General features: G+C 40.8%; 1 protein-coding gene across 1 annotated transcript; it reads right to left on the bottom strand.

The window, feature by feature from the left end:
• Positions 1-1,271: 1,271 nt before the first annotated feature.
• On the bottom strand, positions 1,272-27,415 carry EIF4EBP2 (eukaryotic translation initiation factor 4E binding protein 2). The gene is made up of 3 exons (XM_012762613.3): positions 26,943-27,415; positions 4,689-4,874; positions 1,272-3,382 (listed from the first exon to the last, which is right to left on the bottom strand). The coding sequence occupies exons 1-3, from the start codon at positions 27,085-27,087 to the stop codon at positions 3,351-3,353; spliced, it is 363 nt and encodes a 120-aa protein (XP_012618067.2). The 5' UTR covers positions 27,088-27,415; the 3' UTR covers positions 1,272-3,350.

Raw genomic sequence — 27,415 nt, 5'->3', positions numbered from 1 at the left:
TATGCTAAGCTGCTCACTCCCACATTCTTAACCCACAGAAACGGACAGAGAATGTTTGTTATCTTAAGATATTAAATCTGGAGGTAATTTGTTACACAGCAATGGATAACTAATATAGGTGGAAGGACAAAACTCTCAGCTTAGAAGCCCAATGGCTAGAAGCCAGCTTCTTTACGCCTATGCTCTTGAGAATGCCATACGTATTTAAAAAGAATATGAGAACTGGTGAATTCAATGAACCACCTATAAAGAAAGTAGAATCATGGTAATACAGGTCTCCTGCTGGGATTTGGAGGGAGGTCACTTCTATTAAGACTGACTGTCCCCATTACTATAGAAATACAGTTTCCTCATAAAAAGAAAATGGTCATGAAGATTTTATAAGAATCATCTCATTCAAGTGGTAACTTAAAGGTCTTCCTTCCCCCCCAAAAAAGCCAGGATGTATTATTCATTTAGGGCTTCATCTGTGAGGTTCCTTTCAAATATCCAGAGGTAAACCTCGACTCTGGCTTGCTCTAAAAACAATTCTATAAGGCATGACACAAAGGTATCATCTGTTGTTAATTTATCTCATGCCTTATGGAATCATTTTTAAAATTCTGATTTGGCCGAGCACAGTGGCTCATGCCTATAATCCCAGCACTTTGGGAGGCTGAGGCAGTAGCATCCCTTGAGCCCAGGAATTCAAGGTTTCAGTGAGCTATGGTCACACCACTGCACTCTGGCTGTGGCAACGGAACAAGACCCTGTCTCTATGAAAAACTTAAAATGCTGACTTATGGAGGTCAAAGTCTAATAGTGGTGGACTCAAGGAAACAACTGACCCATGCAGTAAGGAAGTCCTTACAGAGAAGGACAAGGGATTGGATAGCTGCTGCATTATACAGCTAACACTCCCCAGAAATACTAGAAACATGTCCACTGATTAGGGGACCACACACAGAGCTTTCTTGCCCCAAGATGGCAAGAAAAAGGAAAATGGCATCTTAATACTACTTAAGCTCTTATGTTTTAAATCCACTCCCCACTGTTCAATAAGGAAGCCAGGTTTTCATATATAGTAATAAGGATTAAGAGGAGCATACCATTCTGCTCACTGACACGCTGACTAGCTGCTAGTTGGAGTCAGATTCCATAGGATGCCAAGGCCAGTGTACAAAGAATGAAAAGCTTCATTCCCAAAGAATCAAGCTCCCCAGGGTACAAAAAAGTCCTGAGCAAGTTTCTTATGCAAATTACAGCACAACTTAAGTTTTTCCAAGAGTATGTGAGACGAAATTTGGAGTTTAATTAAAATCAGAACAGGGTTACATTAAACAAACAAACAAAAAATACTTTTCTGATTATCAATTTTTGAGACTCAGAGCATCCCCAAAACATTGGAGATCCATCCAGCTTATTCCTGAGAGACATCAACCATCACAAAAGGTTTTCACTTTGAACTATTCACATTTTGTAGCAAAAAACAGAACAAAGTTCTGTAGACATCCTTCCTCTCTTCTTTCTAAATGTATTCACAAACAGGGTCTTTTCATAGTTCAAAAGAAAAACAAACAGTTTTCTTTCTTAGCCAATTGGCCTGTTACTCTCACCCTGGGATCTGATTTCTTAATAAGAGGGTTCAAGGCACCAAACCCTACTAGAAAATCCCAGGACACTAGGGGCTACTTTATTTGTCTTTCTATGAGGGAATGGATGCTTTAGTCTTTCTATGGGGGGAGTCACTCTCCTGAGATTATCGTGCCAGTCAATAGTCCCAGGAGAGGTGGGGAGAAGGAACGCAAAAGCAAAGGGGTAAGGAAAATAATTAGGCTTTCATGAACACCCATATCAAGGCAGAATGGTCTAGCTTTACAAACCACCCGCTATAAACTCCAAACATGCACACCCAAAACTAGACGAGGAAGAAAAGAGCTCCTAAGGGACTCAGGGAGACGAAGGATGGTAACATAGAACAGCAGACTTGCCTATGGACATTTCTCACCTTCAACACTGGAAGATGTTTCATTAAAAAGTTGCTGTTCAAAATTGTACTGAAAACGTATCTAAAAATAGGTCTGTCGTCATCTTAAAAATAAAAGGTCACTCCTCAGATAAGAGGAGTGACAGATATTATCAGATACCAACACTTGAGGTATCTTTGATGTAAATCTGAAAAATGGCCTGGCAGAGAAAAAGAAAGGAAAGGAAGGAGAGAGGAAGAGAGGGAGGGAGCAGGGGAGGACAGGAAGAAAAGAATGGGAAAGGCAAGAAAACTGGGAGGAATACATCTTAAAGCCCATGCTTATCTATCCCAGCAGCCAAACAAAGCAGGTCCATAAAGGAAAAAAAATAGTTATTTTCTAGAAACATTCTGAAAATCAACTTTAAGTTCAAAACATAGGAAACTGCAATCCAAGAGCAAATATCACAATGCTTATTGGACTTAAAAATAATTACTGAGACTGGGCACTCAAATTGGTCAACACTGTTCCGAGGTCATTCTTAAGTACTGTCTGGCAGAATACTATGATCAGGCCTAATGCACCAAGTGGAGGCCACGGTGCCTCTATTACTTGGTATGGACCTGCTTTGGGAGCAGATAAAATCACCTAGATATCTCAAAGTACAAAAGGACTCTCCCTGCAACAAGATGCAAGCAGGGAGGAATGACAGAAGACCAAAGCTGGTTACCAAGGGCTCCCTTCTGATGTAAAGGGTTTAAAAGGAAAGGAATGGGAAGACATTCCTCCCAGAGCAAAGAAGGGAAGTGGACCTCAAAACAGTGTCACAAGATAAGCTACGGGAGTTACACCAACTGTGCTATCCCTAAGGACAAACATCTCAGGTAAAAGGGAAAGCAGCTCTCTTTTTATCATTTCTCCCTGATGATTTTAAAGATCTCAAACCCAGACTCTCGCAACAAGGAGGAGAGAGAGAGGGTAAGGAACATGAATGAAGATGAACCCACACACCTCTGTATCCCTCCCCCAGACTTCCCAGCCAGGCAGTTGTTGGTAGGTTGATATTTGATCTGGGATACATCTGAAGGGGTTAGTTCTCAATAAAAAATGACCAGGGAAGCCACAGTTTAATGTTTTCCTCTATGGGCTGCTTAGCTCTACAGAAATACACCAAGGGCCTTCAATCTAGTCTGTCTAACTAGGAATGGGAACAGGAAACAGGGAGAAGAATGGTCAGACGACACTCATCTTCCCATCATTTGGCACACGAGGGAGGAGGAGGGGAGGTGGCGACTGCAACGGGACTGCTGGTATTGCCTCTTCTTTTCATTGTTGATCCTATTGGCAAATCAGGTACACACAAGTATCAGCGTTGCTGCTTTTCTTCTAATCCTTGCAGGAGAGTCAGATGTCCATCTCAAACTGAGCATCATCCCCTAGTTTGGACAAATAAAATGAAAAGTTTATCACACACAAAAAAAGCAAAAGAGTTTTTTTTTTTTTTTTTTTTGAGACAGAGTCTCGCTTTGTTGCCCAGGCTAGAGTGAGTGCCATGGCGTCAGCCTAGCTCGCAGCAACCTCAAACTCCTGGGCTCAAGCGATCCTTCTGTCTCAGCCTCCCAAGTAGCTGGGACTACAGGCATGTGCCACCATGCCCGGCTACTTTTTTTCTATATATATTAGTTGGCCAATTAGTTTCTTTCTATTTATGGTAGAGATGGGGTCTCGCTCTTGCTCAGGCTGGTTTTGAACTCCTGACCTTGAGCAATCCGCCCGCCTCGGCCTCCCAGAGAGCTAGGATTACAGGCGTGAGCCACCGCGCCCGGCCTAGCTAAAGAGTTTTTATTGTCATTCTCTCTATATGAGATTCAAAAAATAATTCAGACTGTCCCACTCTCTGCTACCTTCAAACAATTATTCTGCGTTGGTTTGGCTGGTCTTAATTTGAAAAAGAATGGCAGTCCCATCACATATGAAGAGAAGGTTTTGGGGGGAAAGGACACAAGTGAAACCTTTCCAAGAGTCCTTTTTACTGCAGGTTGACCAAACAGCAGCTCCCGGGGAAGCTCTTTGCTATCCATTAGGTGAGCACCTTCTTCTGGAGGCTTTGACCTTTGGCCCCTTTGTCCATTAAAAACGCATTTGGAATTTGACAGAGCAGAATGCTGGCTCACACCTAGGGGTCACCAAGTGAAGGCCGAGGTGTACTTCAGGAGCTGGCCATTCCCACCTCACTATTCTGCTTCTACAGAGATCAAGAGGGCTCATTACTAAAAGGGGGGAGGGTTATGTAAATATTACAGGCAGCTCTGGAAAATGGGGTAAACAAACCATACTGCTTTCCACCACACCAGAAAAAGGACATTCTTCTTGTAAGAAACAAAGTCTATCACCTGAGGGTGATGGAAATGGGGGCTATGAAATTGTTCTGTTTTCTATGTGTGTGTTGCCCTAGTCCAATAAAGCCTAGGCCAGGTAGTCCTTAAGGCATGCTTCACCAAGTCATCTTTGGGCTTTTACCATTCTGACACTTGATTCTTTTCTCCCACTAACTCAATCAGATTTGATTAAGATTTAGAACTCAGGGTTTCCATAAATCTTTGGGAAAGGAGGGGGAACCTTAGAGACACATGGCTGAACATCAGTTGTAACTGAAGCATCAACATTTTTTCAACCTATAGCAAATAGACATTCAAAGTCCAGGAATCACCCTCTTGGTCCCCAACACTGTCATTCTCTTACCAACTGCATGCTTCCTGTCATGATTGTTCAAGTTGTTCAAATTGTTTACTTCTACTTTGGAGTCTTCAATTAAGGTGCCAGGGCTAGTGACTCCCGGGATATTGGGCAGATGGCAGGGCGGGGTCTGAGCCATGGGAGAATTGCGACGATCCAACAGAAATTTTCGATCATAAATGATTCGAGTTCCTAGAAAACAGGGTTGAAAAGAGTTTGAAACACCCTTGCTAGAGAGGCAAAGATATAAAATGCAACTAAAATGTTTGTACTCTCATATTTTCTTGAAATAAAAAGTTTGAAACAAATTAATGGGCTACCAACAAATAATACAACCCAGAAACTCAGTTCAAATCCTATCTAATTCTACTTTAAGGATTTTACAATTAAAGCCAAAAAGATGAACTGTAACTTCCTTGCTTGTGAACAGCTTCCTCTGCCACTCAGAATGCCCTGTCTTCCCCTTCTGCTGGGGACACTCCTGCTTATCCTTCAAGACTCAGCTCCAACATCACTTCCTTTATGAAGCCACCCTCTCCTCTTTTTTAAAAACATTCTTTCCCGCCAATTTTACTCAACACACATCACCTACTATAGAACTCCTGTTAATCTGCCTCTCTAGATACACTTTGAGTTCCTTATGCCAGGGTTACGTCTTATTTATGTGTGACCTAGGTCCTAACATTAAGATCTTCAAAAATAAAAGTTTTACATGAAGGAATAAACAAGTATGAGAAAAAACAGATAACCACCTTTAGGTTAAAGGCTTTCCAAAGAAGCACTGAGACTGACATTCTTCCCAGACAAAGCTATAGTAGAAGCTGGAATTGGAAGCCCCTCTCTATTCTACAAAACAATCCAATAAGTGCTACCTGTATATTTTAGAAACAATAGTTCTGAAGAGTACATTTTAAATGATAAAGAGTCATGAAAACCTGCTGCTTACAAATGGCCACAACAGGAACATTAAAAGGTGCTCAATGTCCCAAATCATCAGGGAAATGCAAATCAAAACCACAATATTACCTCACATCTGTTAGGATGGCGATTATCAAAAAGACAAGACATAACAGGTGTTAACAAGGATATGAAGAAAAGGGAATCCTTGTTCACTGTTGGTAGGAATGTAAATTGTTACAGTCATTATGGAAAACAGTATGGAGGTTCCCCCAAAAATTACCTCTCTCTCTGTCACAACCCCCCATAGAAATATTATTCAGCCATAAGAAAGGAACTTTTTTACTTGTCATTTGTGACAACATGGATGAACCTGAGGGCATTATACTAAGTGAAATAAATCAGAGAAAGACAAATACTCCATGATCTCACTTATATGTGGAACCTATTATAAAAAAGTCAAACTCATAGAAACAGAGAATAGAATGGTGGTAGCCAGGGGTTGGGAGGTAGGTGAAATGGGGAGATGTTGGTCAAAGAGTACAAACTTTTAGTTTTGAGTAAGCTCTGGGGGTCTAATGTACAGGATGGTGACTACAGTTAATAATACTGTATCATATACATACTTGGAATTTACTAAGACAGTATATCTTAATTGTTCTCACCACAAAAAAGTGGTCACTATATGAGATGACAGATGTGTTAGCTAGCTTGATTGTGGTAATCATTTCATAATGTATACATATATCAAATCACCACACTGCGCACCTTACATTTATACAATTCTATTTGTCAATAAAATCTCAGTAAAACTGTGGGGAGGTGGTGGAAGAAAATCTGATGCTGTCTATTCCTTTTGTCATGGTCTCCCGAGGTATTTATACTAATAGCTTAGGATATAAAACGAAGTGACAATTAGAGATGCCTGGTGTTTGCCAAATGTAGCAAACACCTGGAGCTCTACTGCTGATTCTAAGACTATGGCTGGTTCAGTAAGAAAGAATGTGGTGACCATTTAGTGAAGTCTGTTAAAGGAGGTGAACAGCAGCCCAGCATATCTGCCAACCCTGCCCAAGTAACAAAGGGAAGGAAGTAGTCATGTGGAACTATCTTGCTCACACCAAGCTTGAGAAAAGAAAAGCCTGCTTTAAGGGTTTAGGCATCCAAATTAAAGGCATTATTATATGTAAAAGTATAATTATGTACAAAGTCACCAAGCTTAAAGAGGTAGAATCTAAATACTATCTGCTATAAATGTTTTTAGATTCTCAAGTGAACAAAAAAGGAACACTGCTGTCATATAATAGGGAGAATCATGTTCAGGCAGATTTCCTCAAACAACATGTGATGGCTACATCCCAGAAAACAGGAGAACAACCTAACAAATTTATCTGAAGTGTGAGGAAGCAAGTGGAAAAAAGTAGGGCATTTACTACAAGAATGGAAACTCCAGAGTCCTTCCAAAGAACAAATATTTAAAGAAATAATACCAATATTAAGCTAAATAGTTGGAAAATGAGTTTACAAAATCAATGATTTTCTTAGAATTAATACCTGCAGTGGTACCATCATACTTTTGCACAAATGCTAATAAGTAATTTCCACTCCCCTCATCTTTGCTTTAACAACTAGAATTAAGTACTAAACATATTTTTCTCTAGACAATACTACAAAATCAGCTAATCACAGGAAAGAATGACTTAAGTGTCTCAGAAAGGAAACAAACCCAAATGTCCTCAGATGGGCATATATTAGCACATGAAGGCATTTCAAAACAAAGTGTTTTAAGGCCTTCAAACCAACTCCAAAGGATATCAACTTTCTTTTTCACTATTTCTGCTACAACTACACTGCACAGTCATACTTTGTTTATAAGAAATAAAAATAACTGGTTCTCAGCCTCTCCATAATAAACTAAGAAAAATATTGTACCATATATGGAACTTACTAGGACAGTATTTTTTGGGTTGTGACCTGTAGATACCTCCATCATATTCACCTGGGACACTTATTAAAACAATATTCCAACTGTATCAGAATCCCTGGGAGTAGAACTGGAAATCCATATTTTCAATTTCCTCTTATGGAACATAAGTCATCCTTATGTTCCTTAAAATTTGAGAACCATAAGACCAAGAAAGAACCCAACTTCACCCTTCTAAAATCCTAGTAACAGTGGTTTGAGAATAGATGAATTAGTAAGATTAGTAAGGATGGAAGGGGCTATGGAGATCATTTTGACAGATGATGCTGAGTCCGAGAGCAGTGCTACCCAGAAACAGAACTGGACTAAGCCTGACCACTAGTCCAGCACTCTTCACTCTACCAGTCTCAAGGATCCCAAGAGCTGGAGTGAGCTGTCTAAAATGAAAAAGGTGGCCGGGCGCGGTGGCTCACGCCTGTAATCCTAGCTCTTTGGGAGGCCGAGGCGGGCGGATTGCTCGAGGTCAGGAGTTCGAAACCAGCCTGAGCAAGAGTGAGACCCTGTCTCTACTATAAATAGAAAGAAATTAATTGGCCAACTAATATATATAGAAAAAATTAGCTGGGCATGGTGGCGCATGCCTGTAGTCCCAGCTACTCGGGAGGCTGAGGCAGAAGGATGGCTTGAGCCCAGCAGTTTGAGGTTGCTGTGAGCTAGGCTGACACCACGGCACTCACTCTAGCCTGGGCAACAAAGCAAGACTCTGTCTCAAAAAAAAAAAATAAATAAAATAAAATAAAATGAAAAAGGTAACTGCTACTCATACACATACAAAATAAGAGTAAAGAGCAGATGGTATGGCAAGCAGTTTACATAACAGAAACCACCAAACATTTGCCCTAAAGCACTGCTTTTCAGTGAAGGTGGGGTGGGGATGATGGTAGGTAGTGTTACAGGAAATGGGTACAGGTGGTTTGCTTTTGTTTTTTGGTCTAGAAGTTAGAGAAAGCCTGAGTACTTGTGTATTTTATAAATTACTTAAGCTTTATATTTCTTCTTATATGACAGAGAAATATATAGTTTAAAAATTATATTAATAGGTAGGTTATATAATCTAAAAAATTCTCTTCCCATTTTTTACTCTTAGAAAGATTTAGGAGCAAAGGCCCGCCCACAGCCCATTTGTGACTGGATCCAAGACCATGATCCTAGCCTTCCCAGAAAAGCTTTTCATGTCTCCCTTCTTTTTAGAAAACTTGGGAAAATGTTGGAAATCACTTGATTCTGGTTTAAGGATGACACAAGTCTTATGATCCTGTTTCAAATATAACTTTAGGACAAGGAAAGTAGAAACTTACCTTTACCCCCTTTGCATTGAAAAATAGAGTAACAACTCAAAAAGGCTCATGGAAATTATGAGGAACAAGGCATTCTGAATAGCAGAAAACTTAGTTCACCAACAATTTCAATTATCTTTTTTTTTGAGACAGAGTCTCACTTTGTTGCCCAGGCTAGAGTGAGTGCCGTGGCGTCAGCCTAGCTCACAGCAACCTCAAACTCCTGGGCTCAAGCAATCCTCCTGCCTCAGCCTCCCGAGTAGCTGGGACTACAGGCATGTGCCACCATGCCCGGCTAATTTTTTCTATATATGTATTAGTTGGCCAATTAATTTCTTTCTATTTATAGTAGAGACGGGGCCTCACTCTTGCTCAGGCTGGTTTCGAACTCCTGACCTGGAGCAATCCGCCCGCCTCGGCCTCCCAGAGTGCTAGGATTACAGGCGTGAGTCACCTCGCCCGGCCACAATTTCAATTATCTTGGATGGAAATATTTCTAATACAGATTTAAATCTTTTATAGCCTTAAACAGAAAACAATTCAACCCTTTCTTCATATATCAGGGTCATTATTATGAAAATCATTTATTATACTACGTTGTGACCTAAGAAGTCTCAAGCTCTATTCAGCTGATGCTCTGTACAGCTGAACATCACTATATAGAATCCAGATGCCCAAGGCCATGCTGTGTCCTCCACTCCCACAGTTTCCTGTCTCCTCACTGTTAAACTAAGAGCTGCCTTTTTTCCAGACTTCTACCAAGTCTCAGTCAGCTCAGGCTGCCCCATAATAAAATATGCAACTTAAACAACAGAAATTTATTGTCTCACAGTTCTAGAGGCTAGAAAGTCCAAGATTAATGTGCCAGCATGGATGGTTTCTGGGGAAAGCTTTCTTCCTAGCTTGTAAGTAGCTGCCCTATGGTTGTGGTGGGGGAAAAGGGGCTGTACAAACTCTCTGGTGTCTCTTCTTATAAGGGCACTATTAGTCCCATCACTAGGGGTCCCTTTCATGACCTCATCAAAACCTAACTCCCAAAAGCATACAAATATTGGAGAGACAATACTTAGTCCATAACACGACTTTTACACCTATTCTAACTTGGCACTTCTAATGTGTTGGGTTTAGAAATCAGCAATCTTCTTATTAGAATGCTATGAGAAATAAGGGCAAATAGGTTGAAGGGGGCCCAATGGCTTTCCAATGAACAAAGAGAAGGAGCTTTAGTGATGGACTTTGAACATCTGTTGTGACACCCTCACTTTTGTTCATGGCAAGGTAAGATTTCATAAGGATGAGATTTCACTATGAGATGTTCTCATATTCATCATGCAAGTCAAAACCAAATAATTCTCATTTCTGTAGTACACCAACCTTGAAAATTCTGGAGATAAAGTAGTGAAAAAAAAGCAAGGATAGAAGCAAGCTTTCTAAGTTATATATCAGCAATAACATATGCATTAAAGAATTATAATGAAACCAACTAGGAAATAGGTAGCAGAGATTCTGCCTAAATATGTGAGGCATAAGAGAAACTTTGAAGAATGACTATGACTTTGCAGAGCTGAAAAAGTTTTTTACAGCTTTATTGAGAGCAATTCATATACAATTTGTCCATTTAAAGTGTATAATTCAGTAGTTTTTAGTATATCCACAGAATTGAACCATCATCACAATCAATTTTAGACATTTTTCATTACCCACAAAGACCTCCACCATCCCCTCCAACCCTATGCAACCACTAATCTACTTTCTATGGATTTACCTATTCTGGACATTTCATATAAATGGAATCATACAATATATGGTATTTTTATCACTGGTTCTTTCACCTGCATAATGCTTTTAAGGGTCATTCATGTTGTAGCACTTATCAGTAATTCATCCCTTTTCACTGCCAAATAATATTTCATTATATAAATACATCACATTTTATCAATTCAACAGGTGATGAACATGTGAATTGTTTCTACTTTTTGGCTATTATGAATATTGCTATAAACATTCATATACAAGTTTTTGTGTGAACATACGTTTCCATTCTCTTGGGCTTATACCTAAGAGTGGAATGGCTAGATCACATGGCAACTATACCTTTAACCTTTTGAGGAACTGCCAGACTGTTTTCCAAAGTGGCCACATCATTTTACATTCCCATCAGCAGTATGTGAGGGTTCTAATTTCTATAGATTGTAACCAACACTTGTTATTATCTGTCTTTTTTGATAATAGCCATCCTAGTGGATGTGGTTTTCATTGTGGTTTGATATTAATATGCATTTCCCTGATGGCTAGTTATGTTGAGCGTGCTCTTTTCATGAGCTTATTGGCCATTCCAACATTCATCTTCTTTGGAGAAGATCCTTTGCCCATTTTTCAATGAGTTTCCTTTTTATTATTGAATTATAATAATTCTTTATCCCTTATCATGTGATTGCAAATATTTTCTATTCTGTGGGTTGTCTTTTCGTTTTCTTGATGGTGTTCTTTGAAGCACAAATTTTTAATTTTGATTAAGTCTAATTTATCTGGTTTTTTTTCCCCTGTTTTGTTGCTTGTGCTTTTGGATTTATATCTAAGATCATTGCCTAATCCTAGGTCATAAAGTTTATATCTGTTTTTTTCCAAGTGTTTTATAGTTTTAGCTCTTACATTTAGGCCTTTGAGCAATCAAGTCCAACTTCCATTTTTTCATGTGGACATCTAGTTGTACCCACAACATTTGTTGAAAAGACTATCCTTACCACCACTGAATTGTCTTATCACTCTTGTTGAAGATCAATGGGCCATAATGGTGAGGGTTTATTTCTGGACTCTCAATTCTATGCTTTTGATCTGTCTATCCATATGCTAGTACCTACCAATCAAGGCATTGGTGGTATAGTAGTCGGCATAGTTGCCTTCCATATGCTAGTTCTATATTGTTTTGATTTGTAATAAGTCTTGAAATCAGGAAGGGAAACATTAAGTCTTCCAATTTTGTTTTTCAAGATTGTTTTGGATATTTTAGGTCCCTTAAAGTTCCATATAAATTTTAAGGTCAACTTGTCAAAGAAGCCAGCTGGGATTATGATGAGGATTGTGCTTGAATGTGTGGATCAATTTGGGGAGTGTTGTCATCTTAACAATATTAAGTCTTCTGATGCATAAACATCAAATGTCTTTCAATTATTTAAGTCTTCTTTAGTATCTTTCAACAATGTTTTGGAGTTTCCAGAGTAAAAGTTTTATGCTTTTCTGATTTAATTTATTCCTATATATTTTATTATTTTTATGATATTATAAATGTGATTGTTTCTTAATTTTATTTTTAGATTGTTCTTTGCAAGTATAAGTACAATTTGTATATGGATTTTGTAGCCTGTAACCTGCTAAACTCACCTATTACTTCTAACAGTTTTTTTAGTGCATTCCTATAATACATTTGCTCTTGAATGGAAATACAACAAATAATTCAGATGACAAGACACAGTGAAGAACTAGGATCTTAACTAATGCTGCTAATGTTCTCAAATATAACCAGGGAAAATAGACTACAAAAGCATGATATTTTAAGTTTTTGCATTTTAAATCACTGCAGGCTAAAAAAAATTTAACTGTAGCCAGGATAAAGAAAAAAATGGGGAATCAACTTGCTTATGACTAATGATTTCTATGGTGTAATTCAAAAGCACCTGATCATTCAAAAAACCAAAGCTAGGCCGGGCGCTGTGGCTCACGCCTGTAATCCTAGCTCTTGGGAGGCCGAGGCGGGCGGATTGCTCAAGGTCAGGAGTTCAAAACCAGCCTGAGCAAGAGCGAGACCCCGTCTCTACCATAAACAGAAAGAAATTAATTGGCCAACTGATATATATATATATAAAATTAGCCGGGCATAGTGGCACATGCCTGTAGTCCCAGCTACTCGGGAGGCTGAGGCAGAAGGATCACTCGAGCCCAGGAGTTTGAGGTTGCTGTGAGCTAGGCTGACGCCACGGCACTCACTCTAGCCTGGACAACAAAGTGAGATTCTGTCTAAAAAAAAAAAAAAAAACCAAAGCTATTCAAAGGAAAAATTAAGATTCAACTATGAATAAAATGCCAGAAAAAATATTTTATTTCCTTTGTTGAATATTGTATTTACTATCAAATTAAAATCTGACCAGGTGGGGTGCCATTTGCCTATACTCCTAGCTACTTAGGAGGTTGAGGCTAGTTCAAGGTCACAGTGAGCTATGATACTGCCACTGCATTCCAGCCTGGGCGACAGAACAAGACCCTATCTCTAAAACAAACAAACAAACAAACAAACAGCCAAACCAAAAAACCAAAAATATTCAAAGTCTCTTATACATGTGGATGCACAGACATATATTTTCTGAAGTGAGAAACTCCTAGTAATTCACATTTCATCCAAATTCCCTGCAACATTCATGCGAGCTCAATTTAATGTCAACTAATACAGCCACAAGTAACTAGAAACAAGTTAACCTTAAACTCCTGGAGAAGGACAACAAGAGACCATACAAGAAATCCAGAGCTCAAATATAACACAATATAGGACATGATTTTGATCAATTAATAAAGTATTTAAAAAAGAAAAAGAATCTATTAACCTTGGCGATGGAAACATTTTCCTTCCAGTTACAGTTGTTTAAAAAAAAATCACAATATTATACTAAATATGCTGTTTACTGATTTTCAATCTTTATAATCAAACTATAGTAAAAGCATAAAAGAATTATAGTTAAGAGCCGGGCGCGGTGGCTCACGCCTGTAATCCTAACACTCTGGGAGGCTGAGGCGGGCGGATTGCTCGAGGTCAGGAGTTTGAAACCAGCCTGAGCAAGAGCGAGACCCCGTCTCTACTATAAATAGAAAGAAATTAATTGGCCAACTAATATATATATAAAAATTAGCCGGGCATGGTGGCGCATGCCTGTAGTCCCAGCTACTCGGGAGGCTGAGGCAGCAGGATTGCTTGAGCCCAGGAGTTTGAGGTTGCTGTGAGCTAGGCTGATGCCACGCCACTCACTCTAGCCTGGGCAACAAGCGAGACTCTGTCTCCAAAAAAAAAAAAAAAAAAAAAAAAAAAAGAATTATAGTTAAGGAAGGGTATGTAAGTTACAAACTCGGATATTATGAAAATAATGTAAAGGCTGATGTGCTGGGGAAGAAAAGGCAGGAAGACTGGTGGATAGTATCATCTTCTATAGTGGAGAGTTAAGGTTGACAGGTTGAGGAGACACACATTTATTTAGAGTTTTAAAGGTAACTTCCAGAAGAACCGAAAATAATACAATTTACAGAAATTGGTAAATGGAGAGGGGACAGGAAATGAGAGGCAGAAAGTAGTAATGGTGTAATAATATTGTCTAAAGACATCAAGAGATCAAGGTACACACATATTATTTACAGCAACAATGGTAACAGAAGCATTATAAACAGAAACTGTTGAAAGTGGTAGTCTGTTAGCATTTTATGCTCTTCTATACTGTTCGATTTTTCTTTTTCTGTTTTGTTTCAAAATGTACATATTGTACTTAGTCTTCATGTTTAGATTTCAGAATAGGAATCTTTACGTTGGGTACGTATAAATTTTTTTCATCCCTTAATGACCAGATATTAGATTAAATCTAATATCCTTGATCTAGCAGTTTCTAGATACTGACATTACTAGGAAAGCATGGGAGTAAAACTGAGTCACTGTGATAGAGAGGAGGAAAAAACCCTTCTACCTTTGGATCTAAGAACTAGTGATTCTCAAACTGCAGAAAACAAGAAGGTGAATGAACGATGCCTAAAATAATGCTTGCCAAGTTGGCTGGTACAGAAACAGGTCACTCTAGTGTAAGGGCGTCTTTCAAGGCCAAGTAGGTTAGTTTAAATGATAATTAATGCATGCACTAAGCTTATATATATATATGATACACCTAAGAAATTGTGTAAGTTGAAATAAAACCACCTAAAGAAAGTCTACTGTAACATGGTAACTTACAAAATAGTTGTTATGATAGTTTTACTGGGTCCTCCATCATAAAAATTCTGTTTAACTATATCTGCTTCCAGAATTAGAATTAAGCTTCCACTCATGCAAATAGCTTGGAAAAAGAAACATTAAGTGACTTGTCCAAACTGCACAGTTTGAATAAGCTCAGGACAAACCGTCCAAGAAGGCTGAGATGGACCTATTTAATATAACCTCATACAACAGTGTCCCAAACAGGAAAGGAGAATATAAAGTCAAACAGGGCTGCCTTCATGGGACTTTCTCCATCAGAGAGGAGAATCTTTCCCAGAAAATCCCTTGCAGACTTCCCCTACATCTCATTTGGCCAAAACTGGTTCAGCTGCCCACCAGACCAAACACTGGGGAAAAGTCATGACTGGCTTAGAGTAGCCCTGGAGCTTGGCACACTGCCACTTAAATAAATGAGGGAATCTGTGATAGCACGAAAGCAGCAACAATGGCTGTTGGAAACCAACATCAGCCACATCTGTGTTTAACATTTACCTAAATTCAATAAATACTAATTTAATCAAAAGGGGTTAATTTAAAAATTAAATTGGGAGGATAGAAAGTAGCAGAAGTATATATACTGGAAGAAGAGTGTATACAGCAACTAAATCCTCATCTTCCATAGCAGGAAACTAACTTGTTAATATCTAGAACTGAGAAACAGCATTAAATCATTTTATTTAGAAACTCAGAGGTAAACATTAGCTAAAAGAATTTAAAATGGTTGCTCTGGAAGTGGAAATGGAGATGAGGGGGGACGGGCATAGGAATGTTGCCTTTTGTTATTTGCTTAAAAGTACTATATGACTTTTAAAATCTGTTACTTTCACAGGTATAAAAAAGAAACATAACTCAAAAAAAAAAAAAAGCAAAACAGTGACTGCATGAACCTTTAGACATTGTTTTAAGTGAAACAAGTCAGTTACGAAAGGACAATTACTATATGGTTCCACTTAAGTCAAATTCACGAAGAGAAAAAGTATGATGGTGGTTGCCAGGGCCTGGGGGTGGTGGTGTTTAATGGGGAGTTACCATTTAATTGATATGAAGTTTCAGTTTGGGGAAGATGGATGGTGGTGATGGGCATGAAACAACGTGAATATATTTAATGCCATTGAACTGTATACTTAAAAATAGTTAAAATGGTAAAATTTATGTTATATAGGTTTTACCACAATATATTTTTTAAAAATCAAGGGCCAGGTACAGTGGCTCAGACCTGTAATCCCAGCACTTTGGGAGGCCAAGGTGGGAGGATTACTTAAGCTCAGGAGTTCAAGACTCTGTCTCTACAAAAAAATAAGAAAAAGTAGCTGGGTATGGTGTTACACACCTGTAGTCCCAGCAACTCAGGAGTCTGAGGTGGGAGGATCGCTAGAGCCCAGGAGTTCAAGGTTACAATGAGCTATGATCGATCGTTTCACTGCAGGTTGGGTGACTACGGGAGACTCGCTGTCTCTTATAAAGAAACCTCAAGAGACAGTGTAAAAAAAAAAATTATAAAGAACTATTCAGCTTCAGGTAGAAAGACAAAAAAAAATAAATAAATAAATAAAAATAAAATAAAAGAACTAAAACATGTCACCCCAATAGTCTATGAGGAATTCTTGACAATTCTCCAGCTATGCCTCATGTAAGGGCCCACCAAAAGATCAGAAATAGATACAAGAGGAACAAGAAGCAAGTGCTTTTAACACTTCAGAAAAGAAGTCTGTGCTTGTCTCTCTTCCTCCCTCCATAATAAGAAGGGAAAATACAGAAAGGACTTATGAAGGTGACAACATCTGTGTTTGATTGACTGGATTAGAGAACATTCATGAATGAATTTCAGTTTTAAACTACATCTGCTTTTCATGGAAGCTCTGGATAAATACACAGACTCCTAAAAAGCTGTAGAGGAGGCAGGGTGCAGTGGCTCACGCATGTAATCCTAGCACTCTGGGAGGCAGAGGCGGGCGGATCGCTCGATGTCAGGAGTTCAAAACCAGCCTGAGCAAGAGCGAGACCCCGTCTCTACTATAAATAGAAAGAAATTAATTGGCCAACTAATATATATAGAAAATATTAGCTGGGCATGGTGGCGCATGCCTGTAGTCCCAGCTACTCGGGAGGCTGAGGCAAGAGGATTGCCTGAGCCCAAGAGTTTGAGGTTGTTATGAGCTAGGCCGATGCCACAGCACTCACTCTAGCCTGGGCAACAAAGCAAGACCGTGTCTCTAAAAAAAAAAAAAAAAAAGCTCTAGAGGAGATAACCCAGAGAAAACTAAAAGCTGCACAGCCCAGTATCATCCAGGGAGATTGGTGGTGGCCAAACCACCTTCATTGTGCACAACCATCAAATCCCTGAAGTGCTAATAAAACAGAGAGACAATTTTTACATCAACAAAAGATACAACTGGAGCCTCAAGACCTTATAACTCAATATGGCTAAATTATTATAGCAAATGGAAGACATCCATGGTTTTGTGAAAAATCTACCCTACTGTCCTTTGATTAACTCTAAGTCTCATAAATTGGGAGCAAAGATTGCCAAGATATTAATTTCAAAGGAAGGTTCCTTGTCCTATCACTTAGGGCAGTGGTACCCAACCTTTTTGGTACCAAGGACCTGTTTCATGGAAGACAATTTTTCCACAGATGATGGGGAGGGGGATGAGGGGAGTGGGGGGAGATGTTTTTTGGATGATTCAAGCACATTACATTTATCATGCAGTCAACCCTCTCTCCTAATGATAACCTGTATTTGCAGCTGCTCCCCAGTGCCAGCATCACTGCCTCAGCTCCACCTCAGATCCTCAGGCATTAGATTCCCATAAGGAGTGTGCAACCTAGATCCCTCACATGTGCAGTTCACAGTAGGCTTCAACGCTCCTATGAGAATCTAATGCCACTGCTGATCTGACAGGAGGTGGAGCTTATGTGGTGATCCAAGTGATGGGGAGCAGCTGTAAATACAGATGAAGCTTCACCTGCCACTCACCTCCTGCTGTGCAGCCTAGTTCCTAACATGCCACTGACATATAACAGGGTCTACAGCTTGAGGGTTGGGGGTTGGGGGCCGCAGACTTAGGACACTTCCATAACAGAACACACACCTAGGCTGAAAGAGACGTTGATAATGACGATGTTCCTATTCAGAAAGTCCAACGTTAGAAAAGGCCTTAGAGAGCATCTGGTGGAAACCTCTCATTTCAGATGAAGAAACCAATGTCCGGAGAAACTAATAAAAAGTCTTTGTGAAAGGTCATATAGTGACACAGGAGTCATGATACAACACAAAAAATATAGGTATATATTCTAGGCAAATCTGGTTTTTTTGAGTTCAAAATACATTGAATCAGATATTCTTGAAAGTTGATACTAGGCCGGGCGCGATGGCTCACGCCTGTAATCCTAGCACTCTGGGAGGCCGAGGCGGGCGGATTGCTAGAGGTCAGGAGTTCAAAACCAGCCTGAGCAAGAGCGAGACCCCGTCTCTACTATAAATAGAAAGAAATTAATTGGCCAACTAATATATATGGAAAAAATTAGCCGGGCATGGTGGCGGATGCCTGTAGTCCCAACTACTTGGGAGGCTGAGGCAGGAGGATTGCTTGAGCCCAGGAGTTTGAGGTTGCTGTGAGCTAGGCTGACGCCATGGCACTCACTCTAGCCTGGGCAACAAAGTGAGACTCTGTCTCAAAAAAAAAAAAAAGTTGATACTAGAACCAAAATAGTATACAAACCACAAACTACCCTTAAATAAATGTCAACTGACTTTCTAAGTCTATGTAGCCTTGACCATCAGAAAATGTGGGTCAAAATAAAGCACATCAGGCCAGCCACGGTGGCTCATGCCTGTAATACTAGCACTCTGGGAGGCCGAAGTGGGAGGATTGCTTGAGCTCAGGAGTTCAAGACTGGCCTGAGCAAGAGCAAAAGCAAGACCCAGTCTCTAATAAAAATAGAAAGAAATTAGCCAAACAACTAAAAATAGAAAAAAATTAGCTGGGCATGGTGTTGCATGTCTGTAGTCCCAGCTACCTAGGAGGCTGAGGCAGAAGAATCCTTGAGCCCAGGAGTTTGTGGTTGCTGTGAGCTAGGCTGACGCCACGGAACTCTAGCCCAGGCAAGAGAGTGAGACTCTGTCTCAAAAAAAAAAAAAAAAAAAAAAACCCACAACAATAATAATAAAGCACATCAAATATGCCCACTTCTGTTTGGGCTTGAACATTCACCTTGAAATAAATTTCTCCACAAGAAATGCCTGGCCCTGATTCCAAGAAAATGCAGGTTGGATCTGTCAGGTTGCTGACTGCATCCAGATCAATTCTTTGAATTAGATTTCACAGCTGTTGTGGCCTGTCTCTAATGCTAATAATTAATAAAAAAATCACTGCTAATTGTATGGTGAAAACACTTGGATTCAAACCTGGTTTCCATTCCAACTATTTGCTTCTTTCCGACCCCAAGTTTACTCCTTTTGTGCACTTCTTACGTAACAAATACAAACAATGGATTATCTACCAACATCTTCCACTTTTCCTTATAATAAGGAGCATGACCTAATCCTACTGAATATCATTGGTCTAGATTACTGTTTTTATCTGCTACTTATTCATAATTGTTCTAGGAACTTCTCAGACCAGAGAACAGTTTCATTTCAATGCAGAAGCAGCCTGACACCTAACATAGACAGTCTCTGATGACAAGCTGAGCTTCTCTCTGAGGCCCTAATGATTAATCATGACATCTTAAAGAAATTTGAGCCTTTCAAACTTTCTGATAAGTACCTCTCAAAACCTAAAAAGCAATGGTTATCTTCACCAGTAAATAGTCAGCACTCCAGCTATAAATAGCAGGTCATTTCTATTAATAAAAATTAAAACTGAATGAGGTATTACCTTGATACCAAAACTAGACAAAGACATCACAAGAAACATAAAGACTAAATTCCTTTATGCAAAATCCCCAAACAAATACAGACAAACCAAACCAAATTCAGCAACATATGAAAAGTACTATACACCACAACCAAGTAAGATTTATCCAAGGAATGCATGGCTGGCTCAATATCTGAAAATCAATTAATGTAATACATCGTATCAGTAAAATAAAAACTAAAAATCACATGATAATCTCAACAGATTAAAAAAAAATTCACCTGACAAAATCCAACATCTTTTCATGATAAAAACACTCAATAAACTAGGAATAGAAGGGAACTTCCTCAGCCTGATAAAGGGCATCTATGAAAAGCCACAGCTACCATCTTACTTAATGGTGAAAGACTGGATATTTTCTCCCTAATATCAGGAAGAAGGCAAAGCTGTCCATTCTTGATGTCTCACCACATCTATTTAACACCATACTTAAGGTTCTAGCCAGGAAAATTAGGCAAGAAATAGAAACCAAAGGCATTCAGATTGATAAGGAAGAAAAACTATCTCTATTCATAGAGGACATGATCTTGTAAATAGAAAATCCCAAGGAATCCACAAGCATTAAATTGTATTTTCCAGTTTATCCTTGCTTGCTGAGGTCTTTACTTTTTATTTTTTAGAGACAGATTATCTCTCTGTCACCCAGGCTGGAATGCAGTGGCATGATCACAGCTCACTGTAACCTCGAATTCCTGGGCTCATTCAATCCTCCCACCTCAACCTCTTGAGTAGCTACTACTACAAGTATCTTCTTTCTTTCTTTCTTTTTTTTTTTTGGTTGAAAGAGTGGGGAGTTAGGGTGGGAGTTCAATTTCCTTTTTTTTAGACAGAGTCTCATTCTGTTGCCCTGGGTAGAGTGCAGTGGCATCATCATAGCTCACTGCAGCCTCAAACTCCTGGACTCAAGCGATCTTCCTGCCTAAGTCTCCCTAGTAGCTGAGAATATAGGTGAGCAGCAAGATGCCCTGCTAATTTTTCTATTTTTAGTACAAATGGGGTCTCACTCTTGCTCAGGCTTGTCTCAAACTCCAGAGCTCAAGCAATCCTCCTACCTTGGCCTCCCAGAGTGCTAATATTATAGGCATTAGCCACCTTACCCAGTCCTAAGTTTTCTTTTCTTTTTTTTTGTAGAGACAGAGTCTTGCTATATTGCCCAGGCTGGTCTCAAACTCCTGGGCTCAACCGATCCTCCTGCTTCAGCCTCCCAAAGTGCCTGGGTTACTAACAGGCGAGAGCCACCACACCTGGTGGTTTTTATTTTTTTAAACTATTCAATGAAACGAACAGTTTTTGTTTGTCAAGGCATTTGTCTTAGAGATCTGAAATATTACTTGGATATAAATACTCAAGATTTCTGAGCTTTTGGCTTCAAGCTGTGGCCTGAGAACCATGTGAAGGGAACCTTTAAAAACTGCTTACACATCAGACAGATGCTGGGTGTTAAGGAGCACACAGGTTTTAAGAGGCCTTCACAAAGCAAAGTACAATGATAAACGGATTTAAAAATGGTCACCTAGTTTAGATTTCAGTTTCTTGAGCAAAGAAAAAAAAAATGGTCACCTAGGCTTTACCTGTTGACTACAAGTCTCAACTAACTTTTGTTCTATTATAAATGGAGCAAGAAAAATCTTTTAAGCATTAATTTGAAGAAAAATTTCTTCTGCCATTCACCGACAAACTGTTCTCCTGCTTAGACTCCCTTCCTCCCTAACCAGATGCACTAGCTTTCTCCACATAACTTTACCCCATCTGAACTTTACACATGCATGTGTGTATACACACACACACAATTAATCAAGCCTACATAGTCTCCAAACCATCCCAAATATCTCCCTGTAAGATTTTCATTAAGCACCTCTTGTATTTTCCTGGATAGAACTGGAACCCATTCTACTAAGTGAAGTATCTCAAGAATGGAAAAACAAGCACCGCATGTACTCACCAGCAAATTGGTATTAATGGATCAACATCCAAGTGGACATACAGGAAAAACATTTATCGGGTATGGAGCAGGTGGGAGGGGGGGAGGAGGGGATGGGTATATACAAACACAATGAGTGAGATGTGCAACGTTTGGGAGATGGTCACACTTGAAGCTCTGACTTGAGGGGGGAGGGGGGACATGGGCAATATATGTAACCTTAACATTTGTACCCCCATAATATGCTGAAATAAACAATAAAAAAAGATTCTTTTTTTTTGAGTCAGAGTCTCACTCTGTTGCCCGGACTAGAGTGCTGTGGTGTCAAACTTGCACACAGCAACCTCAAACTTCTGGGCTCAAGCAATCCTACTGCCTCTGCCTCCTGAGTAGCTGGGACTACAGGCATGCGCCACCATGCCTGGCTAATTTTTTATATATATATTTTTAGTTGGCCAATTCATTTTTTTATATTTTTAGTAGAGATGGGGTCTCGTTCTTGCTGAGGCTGGTTTCAAACTCCTGGCCTTGAGCTTGATTTACCTGCCTCGGCGTCCTAGAATGCAAAGATTACAGGCGTGAGCCACCATGCCCAGCCTTCTTTAAGATTCTGATCCTCAAAACATTTCCACTCTTCCTTCTTATTTCATTTAACAAGCCTCAGAAGAGCTACAGGGAGCTGTGCACAGGTCTGTTGTGCATGCTGCACTATCGCCCTAGACTCTCTTCCCTTTTCAGACTGTATCTGGCTTAGGTCAGGCAGAGGCACTCCCTTCCATAAGGTGCACTGCCTTGAGGATGAGAACTGCTGCCTTCCCAGGCTCCGAATTTAGACCCTCACCAGCAAAAATGCACCCAACATAAAAATTGAAATACAGCCTCTTTAAAATATACACTGGCAGCTGATGAATATGAGGTTAAAGCTAAATCTCATACAAAATGACAATATGTTAATTTGTGTTACTCTGAGATAAGTAAATGCCATCTTTCTCAAAAACAGGCAAAGTGGCCGGGCACTGTTGCTCACGCCTAATCCTAGCACTCTGGCAGGCCGAGGTGGGCAGATCGCTCAAGGTCTGGAGTTCGAAACCAGCCTGAGCAAGAGTAAGACCCTGTCCCTACCAAATTAGAAAGAAATTAATTGACCAACTAAAAATATAAAGTAAATAAAAAATAAAAACAGGCAAAGTGACTGAACACACTTTGTTACGTTTTTCATGTACTTCTCACGTATAAGTCCTCTGGCTAATAACTGAAGTTAGAGTTAAATAAGTACATTTGTTGGTTCAGAAGTTACTGCCCTGTAATAAACTCAGCTCAAGGTCATCAAATTAGAAATTTTATAACATGGTCAGAAACTGGCCTTCCTTCCTTAATACAGAGCTCTATTCATTTTTCCCAAAAAAAGAACCAGATTAAAAAGCAAGTCTCCCCCCCTCCCAAATACGCTTATTTTAATATAATTCACTCAAAGTGGATTATTTTCCCTCTTCCTGCCTTCTCATTTATTTCCTGACCCTTCCAATGGCCTTCAGGTAATTCTGCCCCAGTGAACCAATCACAGCAACTCTCCAGCTGGCAGAGGAAGAGCTACAGCATAAACAAGATTTCAGACTATCATAGTTAGTTCCCCTCTGTTGCTCTTGTTATGGCAACAGCATACTTTTCCACAGCTGATGAGAATGTTATACAGGAAAAGAAAGGCTAAAAGAGGTCTCTATGCTTCTGTTCAGTCCCCAGAGCACAACTCTCCCAGGAGACTTTGGCACCTAAAAAAGAAATAAGGTAGCAGAAAGAAGCCTATTAGTAATAGCTAGCATTCCAGAGGTAGAAAAGTCTCTTTAAATGATTGCAAACTTCCTTTCCTAGTAAGATAAGTTTTTTTTAGAGACAGGGTCTTGCTGTCACTCAGACTGGAGTGTAGTGGCCTGATCATAGCTCACTGTAACCTTGAACTCCTGGGCTCAAGGGATCCTCCTGCCTGGGCCTCCCAAAGCACTGAGTGTACAAGGCATGAGTGCCTGGCCAGATAAACATTTTAAGACAGTGGAGGAAAAACCTGAAATAGTAATCAGGATACTAAATTTGAGACTACCCACTGATATTAATTAGCTATGATGCTAACAAGTTATGTAATTTTGCTGGGTCTTCAGTTTCTCTCAATTATAAAATGAAAGCATTAGAGTCCTTCCAGCTAACCAGACTGTTACAAAAATGAAGTCAACTATAGTAACCTTACCTTCTTCCACTGAGGCTAGAAGTGCTTCTCCATGGAAGAACCAATTATCATCCCCATTCCTCCACAGGCAGATAGGAAAAAATAAAATAAAATCCAAGGACATTTTGAGGGGACCTGGAATTTACTCAACAAAAATTTCCCTCTTCCTTCATAATGAGAAAAGGTACTCTTCTAGCAATATGAGAAATCCAAGAGGCTACAGCAAGTGTGTTTTCACCCAACTCTCATTTCCCAAACCACCACAAGAAGGCAATTTTGAGAAACCTCAAGGTTAGATTGTATCCTCTGATCTCCAATGAATAAAGGCCTCTTAAGGGGGAAAAATTATAAGTTCATTATGTTGTGAATGTCCCTGCCCAGTCTGACCATTTAGGGCATTTAGTACATCAAATGTTTTTTTGAATGCTCTGACATGCATGTGACACTCCAGAAGTTCCAGGCAGGAAATGCTAATCCTTCCCCTTCCCACAAAACAGAGATTTCCAATACAAGCCTACAGACTCTCATTTTTCTAAATGTTTTCAAGTCTGAAATATATGTTAGCTCTTGGCTCTATATAGTTGCAGAACTAAAAATCTTATCTGTCTCTCCCTTCCTCCAAATCAAGATTTTAAGCCTGTTCAGAGCAAAGACTGCATTTTTTGTCTGTCATCCCTTTTCTGTAAACCATTGCACTGGGCCCACAAAATTCACAGAAGATACCCAACCACATTAATTCAGGTGTCTGGAGGTGACCAAATAACAACAAACTATCTCACCCCAGTTGAGAGAAATAAAATTACATACTGAAGGGGACATGAATATAAAAAGAGAAATGTACAAACCATAGGGCAGAAAATTTCCAAAAGGGTAAAATTAAATCAATAAGTACTGAACACCTAAACAGCATTGAGTTAATTGCTAAAAATGATCAAATCCAATTGCAACAGTGCTATATCCTTATAAACATATTAAGTCAGTCCTTGTGTTAAAAATCCAAAGATTACAATGGGCTCTATCAATAAACACAGGCTTAATATTATAAATTAGCCAAGTATTAAATCTGAAACAAAAAATTGTGTGTGTAGAAACTATCTGGAGGCAGGTTAAATGATATTTGAGAAAGCAGTGGAATTCTGTGTGTTGGGAGGAGGGCTAAATGAATCAGTATTTCTGGCAGAATCTTTACAAACATTTTAGGAACTCATCCAGGCTATTAGACAAGCTTCTATCTTTAAAGAAATGCTTAAAGATTATGCCTTTATTTGAAAAGCATCATAGCTTGGCTGTTTAAAATATGCCAAAAGTGTCTCTCTGTGGCTCTTCCCTCAGGAGAATAATGATTAATATATAGCTAACAGTTTAGTCCCTGCCCCAAATAAATTATAGCCCAGTGCAGTTGTTACTGTGACATGTGCTTTGCACTGCTAGAAACACAGGCATTTACTGACCAATATCTCAAAGAATTCTGGAAGTTATAAATCCTTTCCATCACCATGGAAAACAATATCCATTTTTTAAAAGCTATCAGTTCAAGTTCAGACAACTCTATCTCGAGCAGATTCTGGTCTGCCAAAATCTTTCATAATTAAAAAGTAAGATCTCAGCATGCTCAAACACAGGGGACTGGTCTTAAACAGATCAGATGAGAGGTTTCTTCAATGAGGTAAGCCACCTCACTAGGAACTCTACCGTTCTGCAAAGTGAAACACTTCCTTAAACCCAGCTCTCCATACATATTTATGAACTTCTCCTGCCTGAGTCATTTTAAAGTCTTCCAAGACAGTCTCCCCTCCCCTTGAGTGGCCTGGCTGGATACCTCTGTAAAGCTCTCCCCCAGATTTTTATCCCTTGGCGTTGGCAAGGCCCGTCTCCTTACTCTACAGGCCTTGCGGTTGTGCAACCAATTCAAGTTTGGCCCAGGCCTAACTGCACCGGATTGGTTGTAGTACAACTCCAGAGCCCTGCCCACAAAATGAGACGAGCAATCCCGTAGACTGCAGGGGCTGCCAGCGAAATCCCCACCCTCTCGTGAAAGGACACCCCATCACCAAAAGAAGGCAAAGTTCTGAAGTCGAAAAGGAAGCCCCGTTCCCTTCAATAGGCCCCTCAAAATCTCTTTCCAGTATCCTCCCTCTGGAGAACAGCCCACTCGGGGACAGACAACCTTTGAGCTCCCTTTTCTCGTGACCAATTCAACTAGCTTCACCTCTACCCCAGTGTTAACTTGTAAACAGTTCCTGGTAGTATTTTGAAAAGCAATGCTCAGGAACCTCCTTCTGCACTGCCTCTCTCTAGAAGCCCCTTCCCCAGGATCAAGCAACCCCACCCAAGTAGGGGTCCTCCTTGACAATGCCCCCTTAAATCCACCTTCAAAACCGCCACTGTGGAAAGAAGCTCTATTAAGGCTGCCAGCGCTCTACCACCCCCACCTTGGCTATTACTTGAGCATTATTTTATCACTCGCTCGTCCTGGCCGAGGGACTCCCCCCTCCCGCGGGGCCTCGTCCAGCAAAGTAAACAATGCTGTCAAAGCAGGATAAGGCTGGGCAAGGCTTCCAGACTCCGCATTCCAGCCTCCTCCTGATGTTCTAAAAGCAGCAAAGCAAGTCACCGCAGGGTCCCAGGACCGAAATCCTCTCCCCAAATTGCTTTCTAAAAAGGCCCGGGAGTCAGCTCCAAAATCAAGCGTTAACATGCACTCTCTGCAAGAGTTAGAGGCAACGCGGAGTGAAACGCAAGGCCAAGTGTAGCCATGGGAAGCAGGCGAAGAGGGGAGAGAAAACTGGGTCAAGTGCGTAAACGGGCCACGAAGCGAGAACAAGGGCTTTTTGTCGCGACAGGACAGCCACGTCCCCGAGTGGGGCGCGCGCGGACCCGAGCTGCGAGCGACAGAGAACGCGAAGTGAAGGGTCCAGAAAGCGCGGGCGCGGCCCGAGAGCGGCGTTCCCGGGGCTCTGGTGGAGCCGGGGGGACACGCCGAGGAGTGACAGAGGAGCGTGGCGGGAGACCGGGACGCGGCGGAGGGCTGGCCGGCGCTCACCTCCCGGTGTGGTGGAGAAGAGGGTCCCCCCGGGCGTGGTGCAATAGTCATGAGGTAGCTGCGCGGCGTCGCTGATGGGCACGGTGCGGGTGGGGATGGCGCGGCTCTGGCTGGGCTGGTGGCCGCTGCCGGCGGACGAGGACATGGCTCTGGGCGCGGGCTCTTGGCTTTGTCCGGCGGGCAGGCAGGCGGCGGCGGCGGCGGCGGCGGCGGCGGGGCCCGGGCTGCTCCGGCTCCTCAGGCGGGCGGAAGGGCGCGCTCCGCTCGCTCCTCGCTCGCTTCCTCTCGCTCCCTCGTCCCGCTCCGCTCCCGCCGCCGCCCTCTCAGCCGCCGCCGCCGCCGCCGCCCGATCCTCCGGCCTCCGCCAGCAGCCCCAGCAGCAGCAGCAGCGGCAGCAGCGGCGACGACGACGACCGGAAGCGGGCGAAGGCGGGAGCCAGAGGGAGTTCGGGGAAGCGGGCTGTCCGGAGGTG

Source organism: Microcebus murinus, chromosome 14, assembly GCF_040939455.1.
Source record: "Microcebus murinus isolate Inina chromosome 14, M.murinus_Inina_mat1.0, whole genome shotgun sequence".
In the NCBI taxonomy this organism is placed as follows: Eukaryota; Metazoa; Chordata; class Mammalia; order Primates; family Cheirogaleidae; genus Microcebus; species Microcebus murinus.
The sequence above is the reverse complement of the archived record's forward strand: the minus strand, read 5'-3'. Positions and strand labels throughout refer to the sequence as shown.

What these genes read in the sequence shown, in the direction of transcription:
- EIF4EBP2 (XM_012762613.3), bottom strand. Translation starts at nt 27,087, where the DNA reads ATGTCCTCGTCCGCCGGCAGCGGCCACCAGCCCAGCCAGAGCCGCGCC. An exon ending in CTTCTCCACCACACCGGGAG is followed by an intron (nt 4,875 to 26,942) that starts GTGAGCGCCGGC and finishes CCTGTTTTCTAG; the next exon opens with GAACTCGAATCATTTATGAT. An exon ending in TGACAGGAAGCATGCAGTTG is followed by an intron (nt 3,383 to 4,688) that starts GTAAGAGAATGA and finishes TGTCCAAACTAG; the next exon opens with GGGATGATGCTCAGTTTGAG.